This window comes from Aspergillus luchuensis, chromosome 4, assembly GCF_016861625.1.
Source record: "Aspergillus luchuensis IFO 4308 DNA, chromosome 4, nearly complete sequence".
Classification (NCBI taxonomy): domain Eukaryota; kingdom Fungi; phylum Ascomycota; class Eurotiomycetes; order Eurotiales; family Aspergillaceae; genus Aspergillus; species Aspergillus luchuensis.
Window position 1 is genome coordinate 201,407 of NC_054852.1, and position 17,655 is coordinate 219,061.

A 17,655-nucleotide genomic window follows, 5' to 3' on the forward strand; every position below is an offset into this window, starting at 1 on the left:
GTACCAATATGTTCAAAATAAAACAGAAGTTTCTCTCGGGGTATCTCGGCGTTTTCTGGCGCATCACTGGATGATCAAGACCCGCGCTGGCGGGTCTAGAATCCACCCAGGCAAATATTGTACTACTAGTATAATTCACCCGTCCATTCAAAATCCACTTATCTATCGTCATTTATTAGTCACTTCAATCCCTATTGACAGTTTCATGATTGATACAAAGGCTACGACGACACGTAAGGACCTCTGGTCTATCATTCAACTAGACTTATAGTTCGACTACACACTATATATAAGGTTTCGGGCCTAAGCTTTTAACAAATCCATCGTCTGCAATTTGCGCCGAAGTGGGAAGCCTCTTCGATTCAATGACAGCCTGTCACTAATACATGCACTGCTCAACATTCCCATCCTCAGCAGTTGGGATATGGCAGAGAAAGCGGTAGTTTCATGCAAGCCACTAGCCCCAAACGCCCTTGCCATTCCTTACAACTGTATGCCGCGGGAGCTCACTCATAGGCGGCAATTGCACTAGAGAAAGCAGCGTCAATTGAGGCCAGAGTCGAAGCGATTGTCGAAGCATCCGTCGTGGTGGCCTTCGCCTCCAAGTCCGCCCCCAGCTCGTCCGTGTCGGTCTTGAGCGTCTCCAGGGAGGAGAGCAAAGTGGAAGTGACTCCTGCAGATGCCGCAGTGGACTCCTACAAGTGCACATTAGCCCTGCAACAACAAGTCACAGAAACCTCGCCGACTTTATGGAACATACCTTTGAGATAAGCTCATCCAAGGTTGCGATGATAATTGTGGCTAGAGAAGTTACTTCAGATGTGATACTGGAACTCTCCGAAGTGGTGAATGCAGAAGCAGCCTCGGTATCAGTGATGGCTGTCTCCAAAGCACTTTTGACAGTGTTGTAATCGGACAAAATGCCTAGCGCTGCCAAAAGGTCTCCGGTCCAGTTGGTTACGTCCGTCTTGAGAGTAGTAACATCTGTTCCAATAGTCTCAAGATCAGACAGTACGGTCGCAGCATCGCGTTTAGCGATAGGGCCTGCTTGAACGAGACCAAGACCGAATGCGACGACGAGGAAGGAATTGCAAATCATGATGGAGAGAGATGGTAAGACAGATGGGTGTTGTCTTGAGTGAACTTGTTGATTTCGTGTCACAATGTCAGGCAATGTGGGCCTTTATATAGCTCCAGGAAGTGGTCTTGCTGTCCCTCACGCTCCTTTCAACGCGGGGGTGATGCACCACTAATACAAAATAGCCACGGATGCTTGTGTCGCTATTCCAACCCACGATGTCACAATTTCGGCCACAGGGTCGCAATCGGTGCAACCGCTCTTGACCCTGCTGTTGTTGTACGGCATTCCTCACATGTCAACCTCGGGATCATGTTCAAGATGTCCTGTCTTCAGGGACGCAGCGCTTGTGGCTGACCGCAGGATAGGTCATACGTCCCTGCACAGTCCTCTGGTCGGACTGGGCTGGAACTCCGCTTTGGCCCGCAAGAGCTCATACCCATCCATAACTGTCCCTATTACGGTAAGAAACGGGGATGTAGTTAACTGATCCTATCTGCGTGATGTATTCACTCAACAATCACTCACTGAAGCATTGGAGGAAGCCCCGGTCCTTATGACACAAGATTACTGGTCTGGACTTGATTGACCTTGGCTACCCCAGATTCCACGAGGATTGCTTCGAAGTCTGGGCTGACAAGCAAACTGTTAACCCCGCTCGCGCGCTGGCGTGCTAGTTGTATGCAACCTACTCCAAATATTCCCGCTTAATCTACTCCGTGGCTGTGATTGGCGGGGACTGTTTGTGGCGGCGGAGGAGCGACGGAGCGCACCAACCATCATGAACCGGCCACACATCTGGCAGATCTATTGAACATGCTCCGTGTCGAATTCCACAATGATGATAGTAGGCTGCAGTGAACTGCGGGGTGGTAATCCACACACACTTAACTCGCCGATTTTCTTCACGTCTGAGCGTATGCAAATCAGCAGGTGCAAGCAGATCTGAGGACAGTCAGTTGGTAGATTTTTGGAATATTGCAGTGGTTTATCATGTTTTCCCTAGCAAAAACGGGACCTGATTCTAGTAGATAGGAAGTTGTAGAGTTGTAATAAGGCCTTTGCAACGAGCCTTTATTACCTTGCTTGTAGCACATCCCAAAGACAGTCGCAAGAGACATGTCATTTGTGCTTCCAGGAGGCCTGGTAGGTATTAACATATCCTTTAGGACGATACTTTCCCGGTCGTTCCTGTTGTGAGGATCTCAACCCACCAATCAATCCGCACTTGAGTCATTATAGACGCTAGTCATTTCTGAACCCTTTAAATATATTGTTTAGCTCGATATCAAAGAAAGACATCTCAAATATTAAACCCCTCGACAAAATTTTGCTGCTAGGCTAATGATCCAACCCTGTTAAAAACCTTCAAGGGAGTGGGCATATTCAAGACCATCTGCGCCTCCTTAATAATATCCATCCGCACAATAGTCGAGACACCCAGCTCGTTGAGGAGTTGACTCAACGGACCTTCGTTCCGAGCGAGATTGACATTGGTGGGGAAAAGACACTGTGTCGCCAACAGGGGGTTCGTCTGAACGGCCACCTGGTACCATTTCCCGTCGATCTTGTTCACCGCGTTATTGATCCCAATTCGTGATTCTGACGGAATGTTCCTCAACGCTGGAAGGGGTACATTCAGTGTCAGATCTGGTGTTCCGTTGGTCGCGCTGATATCGGCCTTGATGTTGTGATTGTCCATGTTCAGGTTAATGTTGGCCATCCACTTAGGGAGTTGATATCCATATATTCCCCTCACCCGAGCAATCTCGGTATCGACTGGAAGAGCCAAGACATAGCCGTAGAATGTTCGGTTCCATATAGAGCTGAGAAGTTGTGTGGAACTGTAACTCGTGCTACCCGGTTGTCGAATGATGATGGCGATCGAGACCTCGTTGTAAGGATCATTATCGCAGACCAGATACGAATAAAATGTCAATGCAACTAAACCGTAACCAGGCAATGCTGTGATGGGCTCCAAAGGCGACGGAAGCTTAGACTTCAAGTGGTCAAGAGGCGCGAGCATGACGAGCTGAACGCTGCTAGTGCGATAGTAGAAATTGGGTGCATATACTTGACCGACCCTCGAATCAACCAGCTTCTTAGGGATTTTCCGCAAGAATGTGATATCGTGTTCGATATTCGGGTCCTGGGCTACCTCATCGAGGTTCGGGTTCATACGGTAGCGGTCATAGTAACCTCCTCTGGGTATATCGACCTTCTGACCTCCGAATTCGACCTGAACAGTTTGTGACGCCGAGCGTCTACCCTCAGATAGGAGTCATTACTGTTTCGGAAAAAGGGATGTTTGATTCACATACGTTGTGGTGAACTTTTCTGATGCTGCTGAAAAGCGGTCTGATGTCGAAGACATGATGTTACCGGTAGGTCGAACACTAGACCAGGATCTGATGATTTCAATAATCGGCATTTATTGACGTAGGTGGTTGCAGCGTTGACATATGCCTTGGGATCACTCCTCGCCACTTTATGACTATCTCGGAGGTCGGTTGTCGGTGGACTTGCGATGGTAGTGCTGGCATGTGAGGAACACTGAGGCAGACGATGGGTAAAATCGAGCAAATTACTACCGAGGCCCGATATCAACGTGGCTTGGAGTTTGATAATTCCCATATGCACGACAACGGAGCAACATCATGCCGGTGGCACATATGAAGGGACATTCTGGGTACTAGTTATTCATTTGTCATGGCATGGAAACAGGAAGAAAGAAAGCTAGTAGGCTAACGTTCTAGGCAAATCTGTCTTGGCGGGAAGAACGGCTGGATCCTCAACAGGCCCACTAAATAAGCTTTCGCATTTCGGCAGGTAAAGACTAGACACCTTGAATCTTGGTGGGAAAATAGGGAGCGGGCGGAAAAAGCTAATATCCATGGAACGCATTACAGAGAGTGTGACATTGGGAAGCCACAATAGCCTAGTAACGTCATGACGACGTACGGGAGGAAGTTACAGCTCACCAATTCTAGGCCAGCATAGCTGAGCAGCTCATTTTATAAAGCCGCGAATTTGCGCACACACAATTCAGCGTGTCAATCCATAAGAGTCAGATAATTTCAGAAATTGAAAGTCTGTCCGAATTGCCTATTATTACTCCCATTATTTCTCACATACATGCCGCACCTGAAGCTTCGTGATGGAGCAGAACTCTTCTACAAGGATTGGGGAAATCCCAGAGGACCAATCGTAACCTTCTCCCACGGCTGGCCCTTGAGCAGTGACAACTGGGAACAACAAATGATGTACCTTGGTGAACATGGTTACAGGGTTATTGCGCACGATCGCCGTGGCCATGGACGATCAACTCAGACCTGGGACGGAAACAACATGGACACCTTTGTCGACGACTTAGAGGAACTTTTCGCGCATCTCAAGGTGCAAGATGCGGTCATGGTTGGACATTCTCATGGAGGAGGAGAGGTCACCCATTATCTTGGAAAACACGGCACTAAGCGCTTCAAAAAGGCTGTTTTGATCGGTGCCGTACCTCCTCTGATGGTGAAGAGTAGCGGCAACCCGGAAGGAACAGATAAGTCGGTGTTCGATTCTTTCCGGCAGGCCATGCGTCAAGACCGCGCGCAGTTCTTTTTGGATGTTCCCAGCGGACCATTCTTCGGTTTCAACCGACCTGGAGCAAAGAAAAGCGAAGGACAGATTCGTAGCTGGTGGCAGCAGGGGATGAACACCAGCTTCAAGTCCGCGTATGACTCGATCAAGGACTTTTCTGAAACGGACTTCTCGGAAGATCTGAAGAGAATCAATATACCAGTACTGGTTCTACATGGGGACGACGATCAAGTGGTTCCCATTGAGGCAGCGGGGCTGAAGTCAGCAAAACTTCTTCCTCAAGGAAAACTGAAGATCTACAAAGGCGGATCCCATGCCATTCACAATATTAATGTTGAAGAAGTCAATCAAGACCTGCTTGACTTTATTAAATCCTAAGTTCGATGGCTTCGGTATGTGATACTTTGGGATAGTGTCTTTTTCATGTGCCAATTTAGCTTTCTGAAAACGCTGGCTTTATCAAGGAGACCATCGATATCATTCTACATTGGCATCTGAAGCTACCATTGGCTAGTTCGCGAGGGTACACTATGAACGCATTTCAGAATATATATTTCAAAGTAACTTTAATAATGTTGTTTTTTCATTTTTCTCCTTCGATAGGGTGCGGTACTTTCGATATGTTCATTAAATCCTGGAGGAGGAATGAAGGCAGGATGGATCCAGGAAAATACTCCCGACGACATAGACAGTTACTATAGCATAAGCAACCCCAAGGAAACAAACATGGCCTGGCCTGTGCAGTTGTAGAATCTACCAGACAGGACCACATACGGAATCGTGACTTTCAAAATCAGACTTTACCTCTGACATTATAAATCAGCTTCGACACTGGCACACACGCATCACGTGAGCGACGGGAACCATACTTCGGATATCTCATAGTGTGCGGGTCCAGTGGGCATGCGGGTACATCACCTTGGTACCGCAGTGGGCTTAACCGCATTGAGGCAGGCTTGCGAGTCCACTTGAACCCTTTTCCAACTCTCGTAATGACGACTGGACATGGGCATAACCTTTCCCATAACATTATAATGATTGATAGGCTTTAGTTGAACTAATCTTAAGAGTTTTTAGACATAAAGTACATGTCATTCGGAACGATTTGTTGCTCCGTCGTGAATCTTCCTGAGAACTGTTCAAAAGGAACATATAATCATATATTGCCTCGGTTCCCTTCATCTTTGCGCACTATTTGTACACTCAGTTCGCAGTTTAAACTGCCTTTATTTCATCCCCTTTCCTTCTGTCATTTACTGTTACTCCTCCACTAATACTCAATATGGAAATGTTGTCCCTAAATATATTATCCTACTCGAAACCATCCGAGTATCAGGTCTCGGAATTGCCCACTCCAACTCTAGTCAACTCAAAGGATGTGATAGTCAAGGTATACGCCGCTAGCATTAATCCTATTGACGTCAAGAGAGCTGATGGCGCTTTGAAACTCGCTGTGAAAGACCCGTGAGTATAAGCTTTTGCCATCAATCAAGATGATGCTAATACAGTCAGTTTTCCCTACAAAATTGGCTACGATTGTGCCGGCGTTGTTCAAGAAACTGGGCGAGACGTGAAAAAGTTCAAGGTCGGAGACGCTGTGTATATTAGACTCCCTGAAATTTCCCGGGGTAAGTGTCTGGTACTCGATGTTTCTATGGATCGACTTACTGAAAGCGAAATTCAGGATCATGCAGCGAATTTATCAGATGCTCTGAGGAACATATCGGTCTTAAGCCGCCGTCGCTGTCTTTTGAGGAAGCAGCCTCAATTCCATTAGCAGCGATGACCGCCCTCCAAGCTCTTCGGCTATACCGTGGCGACCTTGCCGGAAAAACTGTCTTTGTGCCTGCCGGATGTTCGACAACCTGTCAATCCATTGACTCCTCAATAGGCTAATTGAATATAGTGAGTGGTACCGGCTTATTTGCATGCCAACTTGCCAAGCATGTATTCCATGCGGGTAAGGTCATCACTACAGTCTCGACTGCGAAAATCCCGAAATTAAGAGAACTCCTGGGTGAAAACACTATCGATCAGGGTAAGATCCCAGATCTGGCTACCATTTCCGTATTGTTCTCTAAAACGTCTTTAGTTATCGACTATACCAATTCCGACCCCAGGGATGTGATTGAACATGGAACAATCGACTTTCTCTTTGACACCGTTGGCCTTTCTATGGAGCTATTATGTCTGATGCGGCCAGGATCGAGCCGTATTGTATCAGTCTCTACTCTACCTTCTGGAAATCAGCTACAGGATTCACCTCTCATGGACCTGCCTCACAAGCCCACTATTCCGTTCGCCTTTCGGATGGGACTCAATCTCGCTGATCAGGTTCGAAAGGTCAGAGCACGCCGTTATAAGACAGAGTACTCCTACATGTTTCTCGTATCGTCTGGTAAGAGCTTGGATGAACTGACGCGGTATGTCGAAGATGGGAGACTCAAAACAGTGGTGGGATCAGTCGTCGACTTGCAAGACATTGAAGCCGTGAGAAAGGCTTGTGGGACTGTTTACAGCGGTCGGGGAGGATTGGGGAAGCTGGTAATCCGCGTTCGAGGCTCCGAGTAGCGACCTTTCATCTTTTGTCGTCTCGACGGGGCTTTTTATGGGGGTAGGCGGCATGTGGCCTTTCAGACGATGCACAACGCTTTGCCTCAATGTTATAATAGACTTAGTAATTTTTATTGTTCCTGCCATAAGGTGGCTTGGATGTGTTAGGGACTTGGCAGAGTCAAGCTTCAGTCCGATTGCATACCTACAATTTGTGCAACACATTAGCAGTGCTTTTGTACAGTCCCTTGCTCGCCCGATCAAGTCCGATCTAGGGGTCTCTGATCGCAAACCGACGAAACACCTCGACACCCCCGGCCACGACTACAGTAACAGCTTCTGTAATACCATAAGCGAGTCTTCTGCTGTGCGGCATTATCACTCGGAGCAATTCGGAGGAAGTAATTTCGAAGTTTAGGATGTAGAACGTGGTTTCTTGTTTCTGTGGCCATGCGGTAGTATATACTGTGGAAGATTAATTGCGGGATACGTCTTGCGGCGAACTTTGACTTGCCATTTCATTTTCGAAGGAAACACCAAGACAAGGGTATTAATCCAGCTCTGGAATTTACTACCAGGAAGCTTTTTTCTTTTTTCTTTTTTTTTTTTTTTTTTTTTTTTTCTCTTTCCTTGTTCGAACTGCTCAGCCGGACTTCGAATTGAGAGCCGAAGCGCATGTGGGTCAATTTTCGAAAGCCGGTGTCACGTGATGAGGGCTCCCGGGCTGGCCATCTTTGGCTCCGAGTGCCGTCGAGTGGTGCCATCATCGGTGTTCGTCCTGCAACTTCCGTAACCCGAGGCGCAACAATGACCGACAGGCTTCAACCCCGCGTTGCTAAGTCTTGCGACAATTGCAAGGCAAGGAAGACTCGCTGCATACGTGAGTCCAGCTCTGTCCCCGCTTGCTAGTTCTCCTTACGAATTTATTCCCCTTGTGTCACATACCTGTCTCCAGTTGACGACCGTAGCCTGGGCGGCCGACTAATCCTGCGCGGTAGGCCCTTCAAGCAGCGCAGTCTGCACCCCTTGCCAGGTAGGTTCAGCGGTTTGCTCGGATTTTCAGGAAAATATGCTCAATATGACGCTTATGCACCTTGAGGTTTGATAGAAACGCAAAGTTGAGTGTCACTATAGCCTGACACGCAGACAATTGAGGCCAAAGAAGTCACAAGAGATCTTAAGTCCAGGTACATGACATGATTCGTCGAGCCCTCATTTGCGATGCTGATACATATTTGAATAGCAACTGTACCTCCATCGAATTATAATGTCTCTTCAGCTGCATCTGTGTCCACGGATGCCTCGGCATCTTATGTTGACCAAATTCTCGTCGATAAGAATGCAGATGGCAGGAACCGCGAGGCATGCTCCATGTTCAAGGTGAGGTGCTTCTGCTTCTGCTTCTGTTTCCGTACACAGCTAATGTGCGCAGGCTCGTGAAAACCAAGGTAATCAGTCATCTACTCCCATTGTCATAGCCCCCGCTTACTTCTGGCTCAGTCCTCAGTACTGGCATGGCCTTTTTTTCGGAGAGCCACATCCACTCCCTGACAAATATGCTGGGCCACGGCAGATTAAGAGAAGTACTTGATGCTATGGGAGAAGCTATGCATCAGCATGCACATGGAATCAGCATCGATTTCAGCACTCCCGCATCACCAGTTCAAATTTCACATGAGGAGGCGGCTCATTATATCACAGGTCAGGTTCTCGTCTGTGTTGTTGTGGGTCAAAATTCTAACGCGTAGACTCAGTTTATTTTGATGACTTACATCCCTTGTCGCCCTTTCTGGACCGAGGCGTCTTTGAGAGGAGAATCTCGGGGCCAGAATTACCGGAGTTACTGGCAAACAATGCTCCATTCTGTGCGCTATATCATACTTTGCTGGCACTTGGATGCCAGTATATGGATGGTGGATCTTTCGTTCCAGGCAAAGGGAAAGCATGGAATTACTTTCAGGTTGCATTGAGCCTGTTCCCAAAAATACTTGCTCCTCCTCAAACTTTACTTCACGTCCAAGTGCGTATTCTTTACCCTGTTCTGGATCCAAGCTGACAGCCCAACCAGGCACTGGCAGCCATGGTGAGCCGAGAAGGTAATGCAAACATCATTCATTTCGCTGAAAAATCATAGGCAGTCTTCACAATGAGCTTCTCCTGTATTCCGATCGGCGAGACCTTGATGTCCGAGGCCGCAAGAATAGTTCAATTGCTGGGATACAACGCCGCATACGTTCAAACTGAGAATGAAACATTGTGTCATAGAGCTTTCTGGGTTATATATTGGCTGGAAAAAGTTACTTCCTTTTTCCGGGGCCGTGGTTCTGTAAGAGTACTTACATTTCGAAGCCTTCTTGACTAATGGCAGTTGTAGATGATACCCGACTACGACATAGGCTGTCCTGTTCCAGCATGTTCCGACACTGCCCCGGGAGAGCTTGATTGGCTATTAACGACAGCGCGCCTAGGTCGCCTGATGTCTCGCACTTACGAATGTCTCTTTTCCGTGAGTGCGGTCCAGATGCACACAGCTGCCCGCATCGCGGCTGTGGACTCGATGTCTCGCGAGCTAGAAGCTTGGATTCAAACTCTACCCGAACCCTATCAGCCCGGGACCCCACTTCGCTTCTCAAAGGGCAAGAGCCCCTCCGCGCAAGATATGGCGCTGCAAATACGGTTCATATACTATGCTTTGGTTATGTCTATGTGCCGGCTTCGGATCCATCTTACAAGCGACCAAACGAATGAGACAAATCAAGAGACCAAGCGTCAACTGATGGAGACCGCTCGAGCTGTTATATACCATACACGTTACATTGAGCATGAGGCGCACGTTCCAGCCTGGTAAGTCATAGCGTCCGGGTCCGTGTTCTCACAAATCCTAATCGTAAGTAACAGGCAACTGGGCATCGTGCCTGTTTCCGCTCTTTTCATTATCTTTGACTTTGTGATTCATAACCCATTCCACAAAGAGACTGCCACCAATATCTCGTTCCTGGACATAGCAGCCGGTTATTTCAGCCGTTGGGAAATCAGTAACAGAGACTCTTTACCGGCATCAACTGCTGCTGAATTTTCTCACATTGCTCGTCAATTTGTGCGGGATGTACAAGCCAGGTTGCAGACCACAGATTCACGAAGGACTTCACGCCCCGAGGCAGATAATTCAGTACCAATGACAGGCGAGAAGAACTACTCCTCCGGATTCGCTGTCGATCCTAACCAGGTAACGGTATGTTTCCATGATGCTCTCCTTCCACGTCCCTCGCTGACTTGCCTGCGATACAGAATGAAGACTCTCTCATTCTCCCGGACATCGAAGGTTTTTCGGGCGCTGGACCAGACCAACTATTTTATCCTGAAGACCCGCTTCAAACATTATTTGGAACGTACATGCCTCCTACGACCGACATATCTAACATGTTCAACTCGACTTTATGGAATCCGTGATCATTGTAATACAATGTTCAAGAAATCATGTAAACTTACTAAATCGCACACTCAATATTATACATTTCGACCGAGGGGCAGACCCAGCAATTCGTGACCTACATCTGAGCTGATAGCAACACGGACGGTCCACAGGGATAAAGTGGAGACGCGGCGTCCGGCATTCGGGTTTCGGAACTCGCCTCCAATATGTGGACCCTAATTGTCTACTAGCTTAGCTCACGGTCATCTGTAGTCCGACAAGTGGACTTGATTTGATACCAGCACCCGAACAAGAAATCATTCATGACCTAGCCGTATCAAATGGCGTGGACGATAGTACCCTGTGTTCCATTAGGCTTAGGACTACAAAGTCAATGTCACGGTCTGTAAGCTACATGTTGACAGTATAATAACATATGGTACATTGCCAATATGTCACGAAGTATAAATCTGCTATATTACAAGAACGAAATCCAATCACCCCCTGAAGAAAATTCTCGGCCCCAGGCCCCGGTGAACGTAGCCCCTCAGCGGTATCGTGTGTTCACGAATCAAGCTAAGGCTTATTTCTGCATCATGCTCTCAACCCAAGTAGCAGCGACCTTGTCCCAGATAGTGGCATAAGCCATATGAGCAGAGAGATTAGTTCCGGCGGCATCGCAAACGCCATCTTTGTCGTCGCAGTAGTCGTGGAGTCTGTCGGCGTACTTGGAGAGGGCTGCAAGTTGCTCGGCAGTACGGGGGTATTTCTGATGCGAGTGGGATGTTAGCCAAGCAGCCAATCCAGCTATTTCATGGTGAATTGGTTATAACTTACGCCAGTAGCAGACACATCCCCGACGTTGTACGTCTGGTTGGGCATGTGACGGGGGTCTCCGTAGAGAAGGACAGCGGCGACTAATAATATTAGCATAAATCTTGTTGATGTACATCCAGGTTAGTCACTTACTATGGGATCCGGTTTCAGGATCAACAGCAGGAGCAGTGATATTTCCCAAAGTTCCGTTATCACCGCCACCGGCCAACATGTCGCTCACAACCATGGCTCCCTACACGAGCGTCAGTAAGATACCCTTCAAAAACGCAAGCCGGGGGACAAGAAGGTACCTGAGAATATCCGAAGAGTACCACCTTGGTTTCCGGACAAGCCCTGACATAAGCCTTCAGCTGAGCAGTGCCATTGTAGATGCCCTCCTCATAGCTGGGGGTCGATCCTTCCTGGGTTGCAGGATAGATGATATTCTCGTAATCGCTGTCCGGAATAGCATCCATGACCAAGTCGGTCAATGACCCGAGCAGGCCAGGGTAGCTTTCGGTAGTTCCGCGGGCAAGCATCATGTGCACCTTTGCACAAGGGGCTTTTCCATTCGCGTGCGCAGTGGAGGCACTGGCGAGAGCAGAGGAGAGCAGAGCTGCGGTGACGATGTTTTTGAACATGGCGGCGGATGAAATTTTCTAGTCGACGAGAAACAAGACAATTGGGTGTAGGATATTTTGAATGAAAAGCTAGAGGGTAGATGGGAGTTTATATAATTTCTTCCCTGCCTAAACTCCTACGAACTGACTGAGCAGGAATGTCAACACGATATCGGAGAAATATGGGCTGATTGTTACAGCTATCTTGAAGGTGAAGTCCAGACCTTGCGGTGAGTACTGAAATTTCCCTCCTCTAAAGAGATACTGCTCAGCCAAATTCATGCTCGAACTTATTGTCAGATTGGAGACTGCAGTTCTTCAGCAGGGCATCTGGACCTTAGCGCGTCAAGAATTAATGAGAGAACGCGTCAGCAAGTGCTGATCACATCCGCAATGATGCAGAGGGGCTGCTAGGTAGTCAAAGAAATAGAGTTGTAAAAAAATGTACCGTGGGTTCAGGGCCTCCAACTATGTGTCATGGTTCGGGGCTAATCTCCAACCCTGGATGTCGGACTTTGCTGGTTCTCCACTTTCGTTTAAGCTTCGTCCGGGAAAGGGCCCAGGTCCACACCACACACCATGATCATATCTTTCGGATTATCAGTAGCAAGCAGGTAGACCCATTTCAACGTATAATGTTACGCAAATGGTTTCTGGATCCGGATTGTGTAAAGGTGGCTATCAACACTCCCTATGGGCAGCTATAGTATTCAAGTGCCTTGTGGAATACTAGGGCCATCATTTGTTACAGCCCCAACAGCACAGCCACACAGTTATCAGTGGATTATCGACCCGAAATTTTTCCTTTTCCGGGTGGGGGGAGATGATAACCCGTGAGTTAATCTAACCCTGTATCACATAAGCTTTCCACTGACTAAAGTTAAGCTAAGTAACTAAATATGGGGAGAGGGGATAAATCAAGATTGCGTGTTCACAAGGTGGGGAAACCAATTCATACGAAGCAGTGGCCGGTGGCACCTATTCTACAGGTACTCTATGGACATGCAATTTTGTTTTTCTGTGGGGGGTGCCATGTGTTTTGAGCCGTGGCAAAAGCGTACAAGAGTTTATTTTCCCTGACAGTCTGCCACCGCAGCTTAGAGTGGGGTTACTAAACTTTCAAGCGTGGACCGGTCTACTAAAGGTGATCCCTGTAGAGCAAAGATGGCTGCCTAAGATTGCGGTCGAGCATCGCTCCAGGATGCAGTTCCTAAGATACCGTGTGGAACAGGCCAAAGTAGGTGCAATTACTCGCATCTAATAGTTGGGCAAAATGGTTCCAGCAGAGCCACGTAGTAGGCTACTCTTCATATGCACAAGCTGGCCCCATAAGAGAATTAATGGTAAGAGGAAGGTGATAGATGCTAGGTGATTCTGAAGGCTCGGTCCTTTTCCGCTGCTACGCTTCATTTCTTTTGCGTCAGGCAATATATTGATTCGCACAAGTTCAGTAATAAGCTCTGAGGAATACCAGCAGGAGATGATTCTAGTCAGCATGAGCTAGTGTGGTGTCGAATAAATTGCAGATGGTTTTATCCGTCCAGTCAAGGGATACGGATATCGTACCTCCGAAAGCTAGTGGACATTGAATGGAATAGCCCTGAGTAAGACGGATCAGATAGGAACACGGCAATTGTCATCCCAACGTGAGCTCAGTATATAAGGACCCACCCACTAGCTCTCTAGGGATACTCATTCCTATCAGCATCAGCTAGCTTCCAATCCTGAAAATACCAACGTTCATCATGTTGTCCTGGCTGTGACAGCCATCACCTTCAATGCGATCCTCGGCTGCACTCGTTAATAGCACAGACTGCGCTGATATCCACTTCAGCTGGCCCGCAGTAGATCTTGAGGTCGCCTTGGTACGAATATTCAATGCCATAATTGGTGCCGAGAACACAATTTTGAGCACGAAATACGAAGATACTACCTACCGCGCGGTTAGCGAAGCGGGGTCGAATAGGTATTTCGTTGGCTGGGCTGCAGTGGGCAGCCATGTGAATAGATATCCAGCGGACTCTCCTGATTTGCGAATTGTCCTAATCTTCGGCTCCGAAAGTGCTATCATTCTGGGAGCCTTCGGAGTGGAGGCGATATAAGCTGAGTTAGATTTGACTATGACTAAAGCCATTATATACAATTCGCTATCAGTCATTCGGCGCTATATTATCATCAATGCCAACGAAAGCGTGCTTTTTGCACATGGTGTACGCCCTGAGTAGGTTGGACCTTAAGCAGTCATCGAATAATTGATTCCGGATCTGTGGACGAAGTCTCCAGTTCTCATTGTCCGGTATAAACTTTGACTTTCTCGGAAAGATATTCAGCGATCGTAATGATCTTTTCTTCCTCCAACCGCCTGCCGAATAACTGTAGTCCAATGGGTGCTCCGTGGTAAATTTCCGGATCGTCTAATAAGGTCAGGATTCGCTTCAGAAGGGTCTGAAAAGGCCTACTTACAATCTTCATATATCTTGCGATCCAACTCACTCAGATACTTTGACCGTTCGGTCATGGACGAAAGACACTTGTCAGCACAGCATACAGGGACTACCAAGCTTGTATAATCCAGAGTGTTGATAAACGTAGTATATCCAGTATGACGGTACTTTCCTGGAATAACAGCTGCATGAGGTGCGGTTGGGCAGATGACAGCATCAACTGGCCTTCCTGTGGTAGTCAACTTGGCCGTGCTGTTCCAGTAGTCCATATATCTCTTCTGGTATTCCCTTTTCCGCACGTTGAGTTCCGCTACCTCCCGGGCGTTGAAGGGCTTGACTGGTTCAACGGAGCACTGAGGAATCTGTTCCTCTCCTGACAAGGCAATGTGACTCAGAAGGTCTTCGCCACCGTCCATATCGTAGATTTCGCTCTACGGAGAATCAGCTCACTGCTCTAAATATGCATCCCAGATTTCGACATACCGCAATTTCTTGGCCTTCGCGACACAAATCAGGGTCCCATTCTATGACCTAATACGCGTGTTAGATCAGTGAGCAATAAGGTTCTTCATCTCTGATTACCTGGTGGCCCGAGTCCTTCAAAATGCGTTCCATAAAGTCCATAGCTACCTTCACCGGCGGCTGAGGTTCGACACGTCCATCATGCCGCAAGATACCAAAGGTAAGTTGAGAAGATGTACCATCCTTCTTTGTAATCAACTTCTTCGTTTGATCCACAACATGATCTCTCCATGGTAACGGCAAAGAGAGAGGATCATACTGCCATGGCTCCTGGGAGAGGATGGCTTTGAAAAGTAACTTCAATCCCCCAATACTTGTCGCCAACGGGCCAATGACTGACAAAATGGTGTTTTGGCCGTCAATGGAGTTTGCTGCGCCTTCATACGGAATTCTTCCTGCAGATGGGCGCAGCCCAAAAATTCCGTTAAAAGAAGCAGGAATCCGAACACTACCACCAATATCGGTACCGAACCCCGCCGGTGAACCGCGGAGCGCAATTAGAGCCCCTTCTCCGCCAGAACTTCCACCACTCGATAGATGGCGATTCTTGGGGTTCCACGTATAACCAATAATATGATTTGTTGTCTCTCCTGACATGAGTGTGACGGGTACACTGGTTTTACAAAACAACACAGCTCCGAGGTTGCGAATTTCCCGTACTAGTTCACTCTCTGCCACTCTATGGCGAGGATCGTCTTTTTTGCCCTGAAAGGTTCCGATCCAGCCCACGTAGCCCATGGTTGTGTCGACGCCTTTGACATGGAATTGATCCTTCAGACTTACTGGAAGTCCATGCAACGGGCCTTTGGGTGTCCCTGTTGCTGCCAGATGCTCGTCGAGCTCCTTAGCAACACGAATAGCATCTTCGAAGAATACCTCATGTAGACAATTGACCTATACTGGAGTCAACAGACGCGATATATCTCAAAGCAATAAAATCGACGGCTGGATAACATACAAGTTGATGAGCAATAGCAGCTCTATGACAGAAAGCTTCCGTCACTTCGACAGCACTCCAACTTCCTGAGGTGGTTTGACTTGTGATCGCAATAGCATCGGATTCGGTAATCTCTATTTCACGAGGAGTCAAGTACCCCTGAATGAATTCACCCGTGACATCAACTGGTAGGGTGTCATACTGAATTCTCCATTTCTGGGGAATCGCGTTCAAAATAGCCTGGCGTTTAGCCTGGGCTGCCTTCTGCCAGGATGGCATCTCGGAATGCATTATTTCTTTAAGGTTGCTATCCTGTATGGGATGGGCGGTTGATGGATATACCAGCGCAACACAATTGACTCATCCACAGCGGCACATCATGCATGTCGGAGTCATCGGCCCGATACTGCTTAGTCATTCTCGTGTATACAAATACAACTGCCCTAGTACTATTATAGGGGAAGAAGCGATTCATGCGCGATTCATGCACAGAGCAACAGTTAAGAAAGGCGGTACAGTTCGAGACTGCTGCCTGCTTAACAGTCTTACAATAAAAATTTCCGAATTCGCCTCTCAGCATATTAACTGACCCCGTCCGTCTTAGGAAAAGGAGCACCTTGAAAATGAGAACCCAGCCAAAAGCGTAGCTCACATAGTCTAGTGTATCTGCAGGGCTCAGAGTAGCATATGAGAAGTAATTCACCATTCTGCGGAAATTTTCTTTTTCCCATAAGCTCCGGCTTGGTGCAAAGCTCTATCATGGCATAATGAAGAGGAGCCGCGGAAGTGATTTATCACCCCTTGCAGACCGATGATCGGAAATGCCAATACATCGCGAACTTTACTACACCGAAACTTTTGGTCCATGCACATAGTACTATAATCGTGATAAATAGCATGGAAGCATATGGAAGGCAATTCTGTGCTCATCAGACATTAGTATAGATCACGCCTCATACAATTTTGGGTCCTACAATTACTTCAAAGACTAACGAGTGGCGTCATTGGCAAAGTAAGGGATGTGTGGCAATCATCCATCAAGAGGTCAATATTTAGCAATCAGGATATAAGCAGACTATGCAGATCAGCGACGAGTTGTAACCTGGGTGCCATGGACAGTAGCTTTCCAAGTTCTAAGCATACCCAGGAGAATGCAATAACCTTGGTGGTCTGATTTTCTGCTTCGTGCAGGTGGGTTTGCTTTTGGATCAGGTTTCCCTCGTTGCAGATCTCTCGGGCTCCCATTCGATTACAATTATGGATAATGTACAGGTCAAGATATGAAAGATATCATCTCAGTTGGCAAGGCTTTCAGGAGAATATCTGAGCCTTTAGGGAATCAGGATCCGCACTGTGTAACCAGAGCCGATAACGTAAGTTTCTCTGCTCTCCTAGCAGGTTGCATTGTATGCCGTGCAATCATTAAGCCAATACAAATTCCATCTGCTACAACCAGTTACTACATGAGGAACGCTGCAGTTGCCGAGAGTTATTTTGTACACTTGGCCCAAATTACTAATACCTAGACTGGAGCATATTATCTTTAATCCTTACTCATACGACCCTTGGCATAGTCTGATGTTAAGAGACGCGCTCTACAGCAGAAGCAAGCGAAACAATGTAACAGGATACAGTAAAGGTATAGTCTATTCATGGGATTTGATAGGAAGTAAGGGGAGCGATGC

The 17,655-nt window shown here is 47.5% G+C and overlaps 7 protein-coding genes across 7 annotated transcripts; 3 read left to right on the plus strand and 4 right to left on the minus strand.

Moving 5' to 3' along the window:
- Positions 1 to 506: 506 nt before the first annotated feature.
- Positions 507 to 1,099, minus strand: AKAW2_40078A (cell wall mannoprotein 1 family protein; the record flags this gene model as incomplete). The annotated part of the gene is made up of 2 exons (XM_041688370.1): positions 507 to 695; positions 761 to 1,099. 2 exons carry the CDS (start codon positions 1,097 to 1,099, stop codon positions 507 to 509), a joined length of 528 nt encoding a protein of 175 aa, XP_041542161.1.
- A 1,315-nt stretch (positions 1,100 to 2,414) lies between these two features.
- On the minus strand, positions 2,415 to 3,509 carry AKAW2_40079A (uncharacterized protein; the record flags this gene model as incomplete). Its single annotated transcript, XM_041688371.1, has 2 exons — positions 2,415 to 3,342; positions 3,400 to 3,509. The coding sequence occupies 2 exons, from the start codon at positions 3,507 to 3,509 to the stop codon at positions 2,415 to 2,417; spliced, it is 1,038 nt and encodes a 345-aa protein (XP_041542162.1).
- Positions 3,510 to 4,213: 704 nt separating this feature from the next.
- AKAW2_40080S (alpha/beta fold hydrolase) lies at positions 4,214 to 5,044 on the plus strand (the record flags this gene model as incomplete). The annotated part of the gene is made up of 1 exon (XM_041688372.1): positions 4,214 to 5,044. The coding sequence occupies one exon, from the start codon at positions 4,214 to 4,216 to the stop codon at positions 5,042 to 5,044; it is 831 nt and encodes a 276-aa protein (XP_041542163.1).
- Positions 5,045 to 5,948: 904 nt separating this feature from the next.
- On the plus strand, positions 5,949 to 7,237 carry AKAW2_40081S (NADP-dependent oxidoreductase; the record flags this gene model as incomplete). The annotated part of the gene is made up of 4 exons (XM_041688373.1): positions 5,949 to 6,130; positions 6,179 to 6,294; positions 6,351 to 6,521; positions 6,573 to 7,237. 4 exons carry the CDS (start codon positions 5,949 to 5,951, stop codon positions 7,235 to 7,237), a joined length of 1,134 nt encoding a protein of 377 aa, XP_041542164.1.
- A 657-nt stretch (positions 7,238 to 7,894) lies between these two features.
- On the plus strand, positions 7,895 to 10,669 carry AKAW2_40082S (uncharacterized protein; the record flags this gene model as incomplete). The annotated part of the gene is made up of 12 exons (XM_041688374.1): positions 7,895 to 8,099; positions 8,218 to 8,252; positions 8,328 to 8,406; positions 8,463 to 8,599; positions 8,652 to 8,667; positions 8,720 to 8,920; positions 8,974 to 9,239; positions 9,288 to 9,302; positions 9,354 to 9,545; positions 9,594 to 10,063; positions 10,118 to 10,451; positions 10,508 to 10,669. 12 exons carry the CDS (start codon positions 7,895 to 7,897, stop codon positions 10,667 to 10,669), a joined length of 2,112 nt encoding a protein of 703 aa, XP_041542165.1.
- Positions 10,670 to 11,214: 545 nt separating this feature from the next.
- AKAW2_40083A (putative acetyl xylan esterase (Axe1)) lies at positions 11,215 to 12,088 on the minus strand (the record flags this gene model as incomplete). Its single annotated transcript, XM_041688375.1, has 4 exons — positions 11,215 to 11,400; positions 11,469 to 11,548; positions 11,601 to 11,700; positions 11,759 to 12,088. The coding sequence occupies 4 exons, from the start codon at positions 12,086 to 12,088 to the stop codon at positions 11,215 to 11,217; spliced, it is 696 nt and encodes a 231-aa protein (XP_041542166.1).
- A 2,265-nt stretch (positions 12,089 to 14,353) lies between these two features.
- Positions 14,354 to 16,261, minus strand: AMD2_1 (acetamidase; the record flags this gene model as incomplete). Its single annotated transcript, XM_041688376.1, has 5 exons — positions 14,354 to 14,481; positions 14,531 to 14,942; positions 14,995 to 15,042; positions 15,094 to 15,927; positions 15,992 to 16,261. The coding sequence occupies 5 exons, from the start codon at positions 16,259 to 16,261 to the stop codon at positions 14,354 to 14,356; spliced, it is 1,692 nt and encodes a 563-aa protein (XP_041542167.1).
- Positions 16,262 to 17,655: the final 1,394 nt, after the last annotated feature.